Source organism: Carex rostrata, chromosome 1 (assembly GCF_964058835.1).
Source record: "Carex rostrata chromosome 1, lpCarRost1.2, whole genome shotgun sequence".
NCBI lineage: Eukaryota > Viridiplantae > Streptophyta > Magnoliopsida > Poales > Cyperaceae > Carex > Carex rostrata.
This window is the reverse complement of record NC_135918.1, coordinates 8,850,862-8,867,839: the sequence shown is the minus strand read 5'-3', so window position 1 is coordinate 8,867,839 and position 16,978 is coordinate 8,850,862. Positions and strand designations below refer to the sequence as shown.

General features: G+C 37.1%; 2 protein-coding genes across 2 annotated transcripts; both read right to left on the bottom strand.

The window, feature by feature from the left end:
• Window positions 1–7,583: 7,583 nt before the first annotated feature.
• On the bottom strand, window positions 7,584–9,005 carry LOC144556529 (uncharacterized). Its single transcript, XM_078304910.1, has 4 exons — window positions 8,791–9,005; window positions 8,503–8,711; window positions 7,796–8,256; window positions 7,584–7,700 (listed from the first exon to the last, which is right to left on the bottom strand). The coding sequence occupies exons 2-3, from the start codon at window positions 8,581–8,583 to the stop codon at window positions 7,840–7,842; spliced, it is 498 nt and encodes a 165-aa protein (XP_078161036.1). The 5' UTR covers window positions 8,584–8,711; window positions 8,791–9,005; the 3' UTR covers window positions 7,584–7,700; window positions 7,796–7,839.
• Window positions 9,006–12,344: 3,339 nt separating this feature from the next.
• Window positions 12,345–16,318, bottom strand: LOC144556519 (pectin acetylesterase 3-like). The gene is made up of 12 exons (XM_078304901.1): window positions 15,920–16,318; window positions 15,473–15,555; window positions 15,128–15,257; window positions 14,733–14,806; window positions 14,153–14,239; window positions 13,813–13,937; window positions 13,667–13,727; window positions 13,494–13,547; window positions 13,333–13,410; window positions 13,050–13,155; window positions 12,816–12,961; window positions 12,345–12,520 (listed from the first exon to the last, which is right to left on the bottom strand). The coding sequence occupies exons 1-12, from the start codon at window positions 16,050–16,052 to the stop codon at window positions 12,416–12,418; spliced, it is 1,182 nt and encodes a 393-aa protein (XP_078161027.1). The 5' UTR covers window positions 16,053–16,318; the 3' UTR covers window positions 12,345–12,415.
• Window positions 16,319–16,978: the final 660 nt, after the last annotated feature.

Below are 16,978 nucleotides of genomic sequence, written 5' to 3'. Positions count from 1 at the left end.
CATCACATCCGATGCGACCCTCATCAGAGCCGATGCGACCCTCATCACATCCGATGCGACCCTCATCAGAGCCGATGCGACCCTCATCAGAGTCGATGCAGGTTGCATCAGACCTGATGCAGGTCGCATCGCGAGTTTCCAGAGCAGACAGCAAAGGCCCAGAATTGAAGCACTCGTTTTAAAAAGCCTATAAATAGGCCACCCCTGCTACCAGAGAGGGAGTTCCGAAATTTAAAGATTCAAAGCCTCAAGGAGAGAGAAAAGATCAAGAGAGAAGAGAGAGATTGGAGATCGCTTGGAGAAGAAGAGAAGATTGCAAGATCCTCTCCAATCCACCTTGGATCTTTGAGCTTCATCATGATCTGCCTATTCTCTCTCTCTCTTTTATGCTTTCTTTTGCTATGCTTGAGTAGATCTCTAGTTCTTAGGGTTAGGATGTAGTCTCTAAACCTTGTCTTTGAGTTGAATGATGTTTTGATCTAAGTTTGAACTTGTGTGATTGTTGTTTGAGTATTCATTGTTTGCTTGATTGTGATTTCTTGATTGATTCTTGATTGTCTACTGTTAGATGTCTATAGCATCTCTTCTAGTAATTTGGCCTTGATGTATCTTGTAATTGTGATTGAGCATTTGAGGTAGATCTAAGATCAATAGTAGCCGAGAGGTGAAATTTCTATTATCGAAAGGTTGTAGATACCTCTAGTTAACCAGACAATCAATTTAGGTTAGATACCAGTAGGCGAGAGCCACAGGTTGAAGCCTCGCACAAGAAATCAACTTAGATACGAACACATGTCAGCTCTGCTCGAGGGCCATGCGACCCGCATCAGAGATGATGCGAGTCGCATCATACGGGTCGCATCAGAGATGATGCGAGTCGCATGATAGGTCCAGAGAAGGCAAAGTTTGGGATGAAACCTGAAACCCTAGGAACGCCTTTTATCTTTGATTCAAAACTAAAACCTTTAACTGCTTTCATTACTGTTAATTGAATCTTCATTTGAAATTAGGAAATATAAATAAATCAAACCCAACTCTTCGCACTTCTAGTACCTAGCTTGGATAAGTGATGATTTAGAATCGAATTAAACCGTCCCTGAGGATCGATACCTTAATATACTATACGGATAGGGTTGTGCACTTGCAACCCTAGACGAGAGTAGATTCAAGGTTTAAACTGGTACAACTTGTTGTACCTGAAACTTTGTAAGCACACTCTGAGAAGCGAACAAGTTTTTGGCGCCGTTGCCGGGGACGGCTATCAATTCTTTTCTAGATTTTTGCTTATCCAAGTTAATCTAGATTTTAATTTGTATCTTTTTCTTTTATTTTTCTCTTACCACAGGAACACAGCTCTTCCTGCACAACCACCTCTCGATGCGCCCCGCATCACGACCGACGCGACTCGCGTGGAAGAGACAGAGAAGTTCAAGACGCTATGGCAACATACCAACAGTGGTCCGGCCACGACAATTCTCGAGGAGGAGGAGGCGGTCGATATAGGGTTGATCAGATCGCAGCTCTATCTGCTAGAGCTGCCGAGCTGGAGGAGGCTTTAATCAAAATGAGCATGAAGGCAGTCGGTAACCATCAACCACAGCCATGTGTCATATGTGGGGATAGGAGGCACTCTTACGAGTATTGCCCACTGGCAGAATGGGATGAGGAACCCGAACAGGTCAACTTCTACAACAATGCACCATTCGACAACTCAAACAACTGCTCATTCCAATCCGATCCACCCGAGCCGTACATTGATCCCGTTGTAAGCAACTTCACACATGAGCAAGGGAAGATGAACCAAATGATGTGGGAGCAAATGCAATCGATGGCAACTCAAATGGCCGCCCAAAGCAAATTGTTGGAGCAACTGAGTCACATCGTCACCTCGAGCCAACCTCAACCTGGAAAGCTGCCCGCGCAGCCAGAACCAAACCCCAGAGGAGAAGCTAAGGCAATCACACTGAGGAGTGGGACCCAGCACGATGAACCAGCTTTCCCAACTGATCAGATCCCAACTGATGCGACCCGCACCACCACCATGCGACCCGCATCAACCTCGGAGGAACCTGTGAATCCTGGTCGCATCGAGCCAATGCGACCAGCAACACCACCTGAAGAACCTGTAGACGCGACCCGCAATGGTACCACGCGACCCGCATCAAAAGAGTCTGACAAAGAGAAAGGGAAAGGGGTTGAGAAACCTGCACCTTACAGACCACCGGTACCCGTTCCCCGACGATTAGCTGAACCAGAAGCATGCTGCACAATCAACATGGAGGATCAATTGGCTAAGGGACAACTTCGCGAGGGATACGGGAGCTCAATTAAAAATTACCCTGATTATCTATCTGAGTTGCAGGTTAAAACAAGCGAGTTGGAATCAGTGTATGGAGCAGATGTGAAAGCAGCTGACCTGGGAGAACTTGGATGCGACCCGCATCAACCTCATGCGAGTCGCATGCCATGGTCTGAAGGCCTTGAAGCTGGTCGAAGCGAGTCGGATGGAGCAGATGCAAGGTCAGAATGCGAGTCGAGTCCACCCGATGCGACCCGCTTAGACCATGATGCGACCCGCGTCAAGGGCCAGACAGAGAAACTCACTCCTGAACTCAAGCCTCTTCCAGTAAATTTCAGGTATGAGTTCCTAGATCCAGATAAAAGTTGTCCTGTGATCTTAAATGCAGATCTCAACCCTGATCGGATTGCCACACTCTTGGGGAAATTGAAAGCTCACATAAGCGCGATCGGGTGGTCGATCAAAGATTTGAAAGATATGGGGTGGATTTTTCTTTTGCAAATGTTTGAGAACACGACGCTCCACTCAGATTTGCCACCGTATTGCACTGCTGGACACTTTGAGGATTTCCAAACTCAGCAAAATGTGATCGCGAACTTTATCGAGAAGCTGATGGGCACGAACCTAGCCACATGCATGCACAAGACCATACCAGCGGATGATCACAGACACACGGACCATGCAGACCATCATACGGGCCATGCACAACCAACCTGGTCGATGCATTATGTTCCTTGGTGTGTTAGAAAGAAAAAACCACCCGACCCTTATGAGGAAAGAATGGTGTATCCCTCCGACACATTCGACAAGGCGCTCCACCAAAAACCACCCGATCCACCTCCCACCAATCAGTGAGACGCCCCCGCCTCACCCCCCACTCCATGTCTGGTTAGTTTCCATATTTTCTTCTATTTACCTTTTCTTGTGTGAATTCAAGCATTGAGGACAATGCTTCATTCAAGCTTGGGGGGGTGAATAGAAGAAAACTGTATCTGCATTTAGGTCATGTTTATTTTTCCAAAATTTGCATTTTTAGGTGATAAATTTGTGTGATTGTTTGGGTTAAGGACTTGTTTGAACAATTTTGGTTGTGATTTGGATGACTTTGAAAAAATTAGAACTAACCTCATAATTGATCAAAGAACTGATTAGGAAGGGATGTTTTGAGAACTTGAAAGGATGAAAACTTGAATTGTATCAAAAATCAATTTTTGAAACTGAACTGTGCTTTTTAAATAGGGAAATGGGGATTTTAAATAAAGAAAAATTTGGATATTCATTGGTATGAATGAATACCAATGGATGTGTGTATTCATGGTATATGTGCAAAAGCAAAAGAATAAAAAAATAAAAAGATGGAGAAAATAAGAGTACTGGCAATAAGTCCTATTGGGCGCCTTTGAGCTCGTCTCCCAAATAAAAAAATAAAAAATAAAAAAAAGGATGGAGAAAATAAGAGTACTGGCAATAAGTCATATTGGGCGCCTTTGAGCTCGTCTCCCAAATTTAGAAAAGAAAAATAACTCTTGCATATATCAACACACGAAGTCCGCGACTTGCTAACCTAAGCTTGTTCCAAGCTTGGGGGAGAAAAAGGAAAAATCTCCACAAATGAGAGCTTGATTTTAGTAAAAGAATGATAGATTGATCAATTCGAGTATTCAGCTTTGCAAGTATTAAAACATTCTAGAACTTGAAGTTTGATTAGTCAATTTGTGGGGTGAATCAAAATTGATCAAGGAAAGTCCAAATCATACCATAAAGATTCTCGAGGTTCTTGATTTAAGCAACTCATGTAAATTTTCACATTTAGGAACTTAACTTGCATTTAGAGTCCAGCCCGGTAACAAAGAACAGATCTCTGCTTGAGGACAAGCAAAGGTTAAGCTTGGGGGAATTTGATATCACTTTATTAGACCTATTATTTCGACTTGTTTCCATACAAAAATCTATGTTTTGAACCAACAAATGGTGCCTTTTACATTGAATATCCATAGAATGTGGTACTGCTATGTTTTGGTTCTTACTTTGCAGGAATCAGGCGAAAACGGGCAAAATCAGGGAAGTTACTGACATCTGAGACATCCGATGCGACCCTCATCACATCCGATGCGACCCTCATCAGAGCCGATGCGACCCTCATCAGAGTCGATGCAGGTTGCATCAGACCTGATGCAGGTCGCATCGCGAGTTTCCAGAGCAGACAGCAAAGGCCCAGAATTGAAGCACTCGTTTTAAAAAGCCTATAAATAGGCCACCCCTGCTACCAGAGAGGGAGTTCCGAAATTTAAAGATTCAAAGCCTCAAGGAGAGAGAAAAGATCAAGAGAGAAGAGAGAGATTGGAGATCGCTTGGAGAAGAAGAGAAGATTGCAAGATCCTCTCCAATCCACCTTGGATCTTTGAGCTTCATCATGATCTGCCTATTCTCTCTCTCTTTTATGCTTTCTTTTGCTATGCTTGAGTAGATCTCTAGTTCTTAGGGTTAGGATGTAGTCTCTAAACCTTGTCTTTGAGTTGAATGATGTTTTGATCTAAGTTTGAACTTGTGTGATTGTTGTTTGAGTATTCATTGTTTGCTTGATTGTGATTTCTTGATTGATTCTTGATTGTCTACTGTTAGATGTCTATAGCATCTCTTCTAGTAATTTGGCCTTGATGTATCTTGTAATTGTGATTGAGCATTTGAGGTAGATCTAAGATCAATAGTAGCCGAGAGGTGAAATTTCTATTATCGAAAGGTTGTAGATACCTCTAGTTAACCAGACAATCAATTTAGGTTAGATACCAGTAGGCGAGAGCCACAGGTTGAAGCCTCGCACAAGAAATCAACTTAGATACGAACACATGTCAGCTCTGCTCGAGGGCCATGCGACCCGCATCAGAGATGATGCGAGTCGCATCATACGGGTCGCATCAGAGATGATGCGAGTCGCATGATAGGTCCAGAGAAGGCAAAGTTTGGGATGAAACCTGAAACCCTAGGAACGCCTTTTATCTTTGATTCAAAACTAAAACCTTTAACTGCTTTCATTACTGTTAATTGAATCTTCATTTGAAATTAGGAAATATAAATAAATCAAACCCAACTCTTCGCACTTCTAGTACCTAGCTTGGATAAGTGGTGATTTAGAATCGAATTAAACCGTCCCTGAGGATCGATACCTTAATATACTATACGGATAGGGTTGTGCACTTGCAACCCTAGACGAGAGTAGATTCAAGGTTTAAACTGGTACAACTTGTTGTACCTGAAACTTTGTAAGCACACTCTGAGAAGCGAACAGTTCACTGAATCAGTGGTACATTTTTTCAATATTCAGTTAAAAAATATATTTCTTCAATGAATTGTGCATAATTGATTTAACTTCTTATTTTTTTTTTGGACTAAAGCAAAAGTGTATGTGTATGTGTATGTGTATATGTATATATTATGTGTATGTGTATATATGTATATGTATATGTATATGTATATGTCAAATTATAATTGTAGTATGGACTAAAGCAAAAGTGTATGAGTATGTGTGTGTGTGTGTGTGTGTGTGTGTGTGTGTGTGTGTGTGTGTGTGTGTGTGTGTATGTGTATGTATATGTATGTGTGTATATGTATATGTGTATGTGTGTATGTGTGTATGTGTGTGTATGCGGGGGGTGGCAGAGGGGCGGCAGCCCCCTGCGAGTGGTGTCTGAGGCTACGAAGAGCTCTGTTTATCCCGGAGAATTTTATTTTCAGAGAAGTCAATTGCATGAAAATCCTTTAACCAACGGTCCAGATTAGTCAAATTATCCATTAAGATGTGCGGTCCAGATTAATCCGTTTTTCTTCACAAAATTCTTCAAATCAAAATACTAAGATCTATATTAAAAAAAAAAAAAAAAAAAAAAAAAAAACACCATGGGGCGCCCTGGGGGCTGGCGCCTCACTTGCCTTATGGGGCGCCCCAGGGCCTGGCGCCTCACAGGGTTTTTGGGCCGCCCGAAGTCCAGGCGGTCAGGGCATATTTAAAAAAAAGTTGCACACAGAGGCATTTTTAAAATTAAGTTTTTTTTAGGGATATTAATAAAAATGGCCGAATTTTTGCACAGTTTGTTCTAAGTCAGAATAAGGAGGAGGGTCGTGATTGGCGTGATGAGCCAACGATAAACCCACTTTTAGTTGGTTCTGTTATCAATGTCCAAGCATGTCAGTGTGCATAGGGCTATTTACTTTTCAAATAATTTGCCCAGGGTGACTTTTTTTTTTTTAAAGATTAGTGGCTTTTATGTCTACTAATAATTTGATTGATAAAAAACGTATTACAACGAGTCAAGTGACTATAATTCTCAAGGTTCTAAATAGTGTTTATCGCGTCATAGCGGGAAGCCTACAAAAAAAGATATAGCGAATAGCGTCGCTATAGCGAAAGCTATGCTACATAGCGTTTTCTTATTTTTATAAAAATTATATCATATATTTGTACTAAATATCAACATTATCTAAGTCTCATAGAACAATAAATAATATCAAATTGATTAAAAAATTATAATATTCATATTAAACCAATACAAAGTCCAAATTGCGACTCAAAATATCCATAGTAATACTAATATCATAAACTATCAATATTTTTCTATTCAAAATATATTCAGCATCATGACATAATCTATCTTTTTTTCTATTTAAACTTCAAAATAACCTAGACATCATGGCATAATTAACTATCTTAATATATTCAAAATATTCAAACTACTGTATAGTAAGTATCATTTTGTTACTTCAAGAAATATCTTAATATATTCAATCTAAGCCTTTATTTAAAACTCATATAAATTGAAAAGAAAAAAAAAACAGCTCATGTTGCATAGCGCGTTGTAGCTTCTTTATTTTGATTTAGTTTGATGGATCTCTCATTAAATATTTAATAGTTTAATATAAAGCTTAGTACGTCAATTGCAAAAAAAAATTATGGTTAAAATCCAATGTGAGCATTTATTTAAAGCTCATATAAATTGAAAAAAAAAAACCAAATGTTGCATAGCGGGCGCTATTTGCGCTACACACTATGCGCTATAGCGGACCGCTATTACCGCTATAGCGTCCGTAGCCCAAATACCGCGTTATTATGTCATAGCTTAGCGTTTAGGGTCCAAAAACGCTATAGCGCGCTATTTAAAACATTGATAATTCTTAAATCTACTCATTTATTCTCACGACTTCTTTCTTTTTCACCATTGCAAATTTCCTTCATGTATTGTTCATTATGGAACAAAATCATGAAAACTAGATAACAATGAAATTAAATTGATACTAAACATCAACCATTACCAAATTAGCAAATTAATATACATGCCAAGGTGCCAGGCTTTTCTTCATTCCCACGTACCATGAACAAACGGAAAAGAAAAAAAAAAAAAAAAAAAATCTCAAACTAAAATAATCTACATTAGTATGTAGAAACTAGGAACTACCCCTATCATAACGGAAAAGAAAAAAAATAAAAATAAAAAAATCTCAAACTAAAATAATCTACATTAGTATGTAGAAACTAGGAACTACCCCTATCATGTCATTCTAAGGCTCAAACATTGCACAAACCAAGGCGTGTTCTTTATCTCATCGAACGATCGCAGCAGGAAATGATCATTGGCATGATGCGGGGCCCAATCGTGGTTTATGGGTCCACCGGACTCCGTCAAAGAAGAAGAAAAACTACCGCCAGAATCAGATGCCAGAGGTGTGCTTTCTCTTTTCTTTCCGGGACATCTAATAGCCAGTGTTAGCTCGAGCTCTGTTTTATATTCATTTTCGGTGCTCACTATGTATTCATCAGCCGAGAGTTGGAGGTTTAATGCTTGGCGCAATCCGGTGTGGTGATTCGGGGACAATATGGAGCTCCTTTGCCTTTTAAGTTCCTTGGTGCATCTCAAATCTTTCATCAGTTGTTTTTGGAGTCTATATAAACGGTGAAGTTCATGAACCTAAATTAAGAGGAGGCAAAGAAAAAACAGCAAAATTAAAATTTGAACTATGTTTTCTCTAGTCAAGGGACACGCTAATTAAGATTTCCTAATACTTTGTTTAATGAAAATCTTAACTACAACAGTCAATTGAGAGAGGAAGCCGAGTTTACGGTTTTCAAGTCGATGAAATGGAAGTTTCGGTGCTTCATGCAACGAAATAGAATAAAAAAGAAAGAACACTTAATTTTTAGAAAATAGAAGTACCTGTTGTTTGAAGGTATATTCATGCTTGAGCATAGCCATCTTCATGAATTCTTTATCACTTTGTTTCATGAAGTACTCCATTTTGAATTCAAATTCAAATATTCGATTTGTGCGATTTATCTCTGTTTCTTAATTTCTTTCCAACCAATCGTTATACGATTAAACGCGGATTGTAAATTGTTGACAGAACACCCTAAACTTGATCTTATCTGCATTTAATATAATAGTATCATCATATATCAAGAAAGAAAGAAGGATATATATATGTAAAATGTAACTAAAGCTCACCTTGGTTTATCCCCTTTCTAATGAAAAGTTCACTTTCTTTTCTCCAGTGGTTTCTCTGCTACTTGGAGAAAGAAACAAGAAAGCTGATGTATGGTCTCTAGTCTCTACAAAACTAACAATTCTCAAATGGAGCACCCTGCATTTAAATCAGTTCTAACTTCTAACCCATCTCTAGAAAGAATTTATATAATATTTGGCTCCTTTTGTGCATGCCAGACAAAATTCCAGTAGAGTCAGCCAATAGGAAATGAGAAGTGGTACCATGAAGGGGCAAAAAGATGCCCCACTAAGAGCAGACAATGTGCACAGGGTGTTTTTTTTTTTTAATAAAAAGTTACTGGTACAGAAAAGGATGCTTGCCTGGTTACTTTTTACATTAATTAAATAAGGTAACAAACATAGTAGTATTAATTTTTTTTTGACAGTTGAACCCTTTAGGCATATAGTAGTATTAGTTAATAATAATGGAGCACAAGTCTGACAGCTAAACCAGTTGCAATCATAGCCTCACATGTGCTCTCTAATTCTCCTATCATTAGCTATTAACCCTCCACAGCTCCACCCCTTTCAAAATGAATATACAACATAAAAATGATTTCAATAATAATAAATATGTAAAGTATGTGCTTAGTTGTTCCTTGCTTTTTTTGTTTCCCATGTGGTGTGTTTAGATTGAATCTATGAACGGTACACATTGATTTATAGTCCTCAATTTTGTATTACTTTCTAAAAATTGGCCCTACCTCCAACCAAGAAAACAATCATGAAACAAATGTTTTTACAGAATAGGAGCACAAAAATGATAAAATTCCAATTTAAAAGAAAAATATTAAATGAAACCGGAATATTAATTTACCCGGAAAGAAAAGGAGAGGAGTATATCTAAAGTGGAAAAAACATGCCGTGCTGTGTCGTGTCGTGACTAAATTAATTTTTTATGTGTCGCGTCGTGACCAAAATATTAAGGGATGGTCACAACACGCGAATAGTCATGTCACGTGAGTCATGCCATATCTAAACGTGTCATGATCAAACGTGACTCACGTAACTATTTAATCATAATTTATATTAGTTTATTTAAAATTCACCATTTTAGTCAAGATCTAATGATCCTAATTACACGTGACTCGTGTGACCATGTGCCGTGCCGTGACTAGATCTTTCGCGTGATGCGACATGCCGTGCCAATTTTTCAAAAGATGATCACAGCACGCGACAGGTGAGTCACGACACGCGTATCATGTCGTTCCATAATGGATCCGGCTCCGCCGTGCCATTTTTTCCACTCTAATTATATCATGTGAGCAGCATTTATAACGGTTTGTTTGTTACCTTACTGAAAATTTAGGTTTTCTCCAGTTATTTTATTAAAAGTCCTTCATTATTTGTTAAAAAAAAAAGAGAGCTTACAATTAAGCTAGAAATTTCAATTCATAATTGATTCTATCGCTACCGTACCACCCCTACATATATAGTGAGATATTATCAAACTGATGCATATAATTAGTATACCGGTACAGACAAGCAAGACAAAGTAAGCAAGCTGTTTAATGACCAAAATACCCTCTACTTTTCTGTTACTATAATACATGAAAGTACCTACTATACTTGAGCAGAATCAGGCATGGACATCGGCAAATCAGCGAATCCAGCCATGGTACAAAACATAACTATACTGGTATGACACCATTCAGCAATTAGACTAGATAGCTACAAGCATAGATAGATTGATAGATTGATTATGAGAACACCTAGTAGATTGTCAAAAAGAAATAAATCAGCTTTACAACTTCACACCACCAAAATGCTCTGTATTGTAGGCTATTATCACTTGTTGGAATCTCCCTGGAAACAGAAACAGGAAAAAAAAAATATTTAAAACCAGGAAAAAAATTTGGGAGCATAACAAGATTACAAGGCCGCTAATTGGAATGTTACAATTAGCCTTAAGTTAACAGCATCCACCAAAATTTTGAAATTGGACAGGCATTTTTGAACTAATTTGGTATAGTTTGAACAATGATATTTTTCCTTAATATATACTTTTCATTTTTTAAGAACTAACCAGGATGATACGAGATTGCTGATATACGAATCAAACCTTTTTCTACTAAGTTGCACTCAAATGTGCAGGGTTTATTTAATAAGTACTATGAATGGAACTCGTGCAATTTTTTATTAATTCGAACTACAAGAAAATTAAATTCGTGCAAACTTCCATAACTGAATCTAAATCCTAACTCCAAAGTTTCGGGATCGGAATCAGATCTGGTATTCTGGTGGTTGGTACGAACGAGGCGGAGAGGGAGAGAGTGATGCCTGATGCGAGATTTCCTCCATGTCTCCAAGTAGAGTAGGAAAAATGGCACAGCAGAGCCGATTTCATCACAGCACATAACCGACACGCATGTCCCGTGTCGTGACTATTCGCGTGCCTTGACCATTTTTTGAAAATTTGACACGGTACGTCACGTCACGTGAAAGATCTAGTCACGGCACGTGGTTACATGAGTCACGTGTAATCAGGACCGTTAGATCTTTGACTAAACGGTAAATTTGAAATAAACTAATATAAATTTTGATTAAATGGTCACACGAGTCACGATACATTTAAATACGGTGTGACTCACGTGGCGTGATCATTCGCGTGCCTTAATCATTCCTTGACATTTTGATCATGGTACGTGAAAAATTAACTTGTCACGAAACGAAACCAAAATCATAACGTGCTAATCACATCACGGAACGACACATTTTTTTCCACTCTAGCTCCAAGTGCTCAAGACAGAAGTGCCGGAGCCGTTGGATTAACTGCATATATTAGATTAACGGGTTTATAAGTGCGAGCCCGTTAGTCAAGTACTCTAATGCTTGGCACGAAATCCCATCATCAGAACAAACTAAAGCAGATCTGACGCCTGACGGTCCAGGACTTGAAAGCATTCACCTAATTGAAGCGCTCTGTTCACTATTCAGTAGCTAGAAAATATAAATCCTAATGCTTGGGTTGGGCCTTGGGCCTGGAGTTCCAATTATGTCACAACTCACAACACAAAGTGGGCCTGTTAAACCTGATTTGTGCTCTTGTTACTTAATTTTTTTTTTTGGAAATTAGTTGTATTGTAACTTGCACACAGAAATACTTGGTAACTTTAGCTCTATTGTTCTCTGAGCTCAGGGATGTTCAATTCACTTTATCATAAATTAGCAAGGTTTTGTATCATGTTCATTTACTTTTAGATTACTTGTTGTAGCTAATATTACCATTATGAAATGTTTAGTTTATTCTTCAAGTAAAAGGTAAATCCTATGTGGGTCCAGGTCAATAAACATATACCAAGATCAGAACTAAGATTGTAATCATTTCATTCAAAATAGTTCTGCAATTATATGACCACTGTATCACTTTGAAGTTTGAACATACACTTTTAATTCCTCCCTTTCTTTTGACTAAAAAACAATTTGAATTTTTTTTAAACCTATAAAGAATTAAAGAGCCTGCAATTTCCTCTTACATTAATTGGCTCTAACTAAATACTATATTATCAATCACATTTTTCTATTTTGTATTTATTCACTGGCATAAATAACCTTTTGTAAATTAAGTAAATTTATCTGTATCTCATCACATGACAACATGGTGGCATGTATTGTCGCAGGGATACGCACAATCTATCGCCTTCACCGCAGCCCGATCAAAATACCAGTCTCCAACTGATTTTGCTATTCCCTATACAAAGCATCAGGAAACAAAAATGGTAACTAGCCTTTTATCTTCTTAAAGAACAAACTGGCCAAATTTGGGCTTTATTTATTTGCAAACTGGTACAAAATTTCGGGTTGGAGATTGTTCTGGTCTACACGCTGATTGTTGTATCAAGACTTGCATGGTGAAGCTACACTAAATTTAATTTTTGTTTAAATTGGTACCAGTTTCTACATACAATTGAAAGAAAAAGAGGCAGCAGGAACGCAAAGTACATAAAAAAAAACCTCTAAAATTTGATCTGGGACAAAATTCATACCTTATTTTCAAGAGTAGGAGAATTGCTTGCATACCATGTATCCTGCAACCCTGATTGGCAATGCGCAAAGCACGAATTTAAGAACACCCCGTTCTGTCGTGATACCGAAAAACCTTGTACCACATTTACCATCTTATTTCTAAATCCTGCATGTTTCAAATTAACATTAGTCTGGTAATAAAAAAAAACGATTTGCGTTTTTAGTTGCCTTTTTGTGTGAATGCACATATTTACCTTGCAAAAATTGGATCTGATCAGAAGTACAAGTCTTATAATCCAACCGACAATTTTTCCATGCACCAGTCGGGTCTGCTTTTCCCGGAGCTAGACTTTCCTGTAACTGTAATTACAAGCATAAACGAAGCTTTCTTTAGTAGTAGGCAATGAATACAAACTAAGATTGCATGACCAAAACACAAAAAAATAGTTTTTGCGCTGATATTTCTTAGCAATTTCCACTTCTTTTATACAGCAAATTAATGCTGTGCAAGCAATTTGAAATGTAAGATATCAGTACCTGCCATACGTCATATGCCGAATTTAGGAGAAAAATTGGAGTCTGGATATTGCCAACTAAATTCTCAGGGAAAAAACACTGCAATCCAAAAATTTAGAAAGGAATTAGTCAAATTTTACCCCATTAGTTAATGTCTTTTTTTACATGAGAAAATACTTTACCGAGGTTGCATCCATGCGGCTAGTGCATGTCCCTGGCAAATTCTTGGCTACTCCCTTTATACAAAAATAAAACTCTTATATTAGCTAATAAACTTGTAATAAGAAAATGATGTATGTTGTCATAACATAAATTCAACTTGACATTATAGAATATATGATAATTTGGAACTTACAAGCATATCCACGGTACCCTGAAAGAAAGATCGTATGCTATTACCACCTGATACATCAGCTCTGAAAAATTAAAAAAAAAAATTAAAAAATAAAACAAAACAGTACAACAAGAGAAACAAGGGAACAATATATGAGAGATACATACACATCAAGAAACATGCCAGCATCGGCCAAGCATTTGACTTTTGTATTTCCGGGAAACAATGCTTGAAATTGGTCACAGTGTAATATTGTAGCAAGACCCCCTGCTGAGCAACCAGTTAGAAGGACCTACAAGCAAATAAAATATGGCAAATGGTTCAACGGTAATTTCATATGTTGCTTTCGTAAATCATGTTTTTCTTTTTCGTTTTTTAGAATGATCTTGAGTTGAGACCAAATTCATGCACATTTCCAAATAAAAAAATGTAACATATAGTGGAGTTATGGTGATTCCATTTAGTACTGGTACAGTTTTTGGTACAACTCCAGGTTTAATTGTATACCTGGTTAGCGGAGCGCATTCCTTTAGACATCATTTCTTCCATAGCAGCAGACCAGATGCGCTGTCCCCTAAAATATAGCCCTGAGGCCTGTTTATGTACCAAGTTTTCTTTTATTATTTTTTGTTATATTGAATAATAATTAATTATATATACCAAGTTGTTTTCAGTAGTTCTATTCTCATTATTATTTAATAAGAAAATACCCATGTAAATACATATAAAAAAATGAACATGATCATTGTTTATGTAACAAAACAAGTCATGTGCTTGATTTAAATGCACCAAACTCAACTTGTAATGTGAATACTGTGCAATGTTTTTTTTTTAATTAGTGCTATATACACACGTTTCATTACTGAAACAAAAGTTTTTCAACCTACTTATTTACAAAAGTCTCACAAATATACTCACTATTTCCGGCTTAATTTTCAATACTGTGCAATGTCAATATAGGTTTTATTATACTTAAAATTTTTTTCTTTCTTTTGTTTTTTTTTTTGAAAAACTTGGTAGCACTACCAAGATGAAATTAAATAGATGTTTTCATGCTTGAAATTTTAACTACCCTTGTTTAACCAACCTGATCATATCCTTCACTAGCAAATGAAGCCCCATCACAGTACCTAATCCTTGCTCTGTTCCAATTATAGAAATCTGAAAATTATTATCATAATGAAAACAAGTGAGCAATCAATGAATCAAATCAGCATGTGCTTTTGAAATTGGACTATCTACCTACCAAAGTACAAACTAAATTCCAAGTTTGCTTTGTTCCAGTATATGTGCTGGCAATTACAGTACGTCTTTATTGTTAATCCATTATAAAAAAAACTGAAAACAAGAAAGACATGTAGGGGTATATTCTCTATTTACCAGTGTCGACAAAAAATCATGTGATACGACATTTGAATTAGAACCCATGAATGACTATTTTATAATATAAGGGTAGAGATTATATATTTTATATGTACGTACCAGGGTTTTCATCGGGCTTATTGCTTAAGATACCACTAAATAAAATTTGTTTCTCCATATATTTTGATGATCCATGACGGGTTGTTTTGCGGAACTGACATGTCCTTCTGTTATTGCACCATCCTCCTCCCTATACACCCACATGCAATTAGATATTGCAAAACAACAATGGTAGATTACAAAATCTGAGAGGTGAACCAAAAATTTCATTAAGGTCCTTCATGTACCAGTCCGGGATTGAATTGGTTAAATTAAGATGCCTTTCGAGAATTAATTATCAGTACTATATATGAGGTTTGGTATAGGTATATACTGGTACAGTTGGTAAAGATACTGAAAACTGACCTCTAGATCTATGATCCAATTGTTAACCCCTGATCCGAATCCAGGAGAGAAGTGATATGCCGGTGCACTTCCATCCAAGCAAACTACATTCACACAACAATTAATTTAGCCAACTAAACAAATTGTTGGTGCTCACTTCTGAATTCTAACAATAAAAAGAAATGTTTCTTTTGAAAATTCAAGAAAAGTAATGTAGAAAAATATGGAGTTAAATTATATGGGAGCTGAAGCAAATTATAGTAGGAAAAAATTAGATTTCAATTTTTTACTCATATATTAAACAATCCAAATGTTGAAGAAAATTACTTAAAAGCCTTCCTAATATTGCCTATACTTCATATTCAAGAGAGCGAAAAGGTGATGAAAGCAAACTCAAAGAAAGTTGATCACTCAATAAATTAGAATTAAATTATGCATATTAAAAACAAATTAAAAACTACTGTGTACCAGCTCCTTTAGAAGGGGCAGACTGGATAATGGTAAGTGGTACCATGAGAGGAGACCCTGCTCCATGAACCCATCTCACCAGACCCAATAACCCGATAAGCCCGACAATCCAAAATGCCTGGGCACTTCTCATTCTCTCTCTCCCCCTCCCTTCCTCTAGATCTTTACTAAATTTGATGTGTTAAATATGTGGTATTCAAATTGGGTATATAACAGGGAAAGGGAATGGACAGCTCATGACCCAGTGGGGCTGTTTCAGGAAGTAAACAAATGGTGGTGCAACGAATTTCAACTTGAGATATGAGATAATATATATCAGATAGAGATATATACTAGTGTAGAGAGAGAAATGGTACTGTTACGACATGGGTCATAAATGCTATATATGTATGGTAGTGTAGTTAACAAGGAATTCAACCTTTCATTAATTTTGTATCTTTCTTTTTTGTGAAACAGTTTATAGTGTGAAACTGATAATGAATTAATGATATTTGTGTTTTTATCTTATGTGATGAATCTGCTTATCTTGGGTTTTTTCGGCTATTTCTACAATAAACGCTTTTAACGAGGGTTGAATTGTAAAAGAAACGAATGAAGGTGTGTGTTCACATGCGGTTTCTAGTGCTTATCGTTTACATCAGAAATTTAAGAATTTTGTGGGTTAGTTAGAGATAAAGGTTATCAAAGTATGAAACGACGCTATCTATGCACATTGATCGAGCTTTAAATGCTTGCTATGTTCTTTCTTCAAAGCGACGAGATACGGTTTTGCTTTCATTGTTCTTTTTTTTATTATTAGGATTCGTTGCACCCTTCACAGGATTTACTCCTCTCCATGCAAACGCATTAATATTTTCAGATTCAGTGATTAAATTATTAAATTTAAATTGAATAATTGTATGGTGTAACGTCTTTTTTGGGGCATCAAGATTTATATTGGGTGTCTAAAATAGAAAAACTGAAAAAAAAAACAATATTTGTCTTGTGCTTTATTATATATTTTTTTTCAAACCTCTAAACCTTCATTCTATGATTAATCCTCTTAACATCATTCTTTGT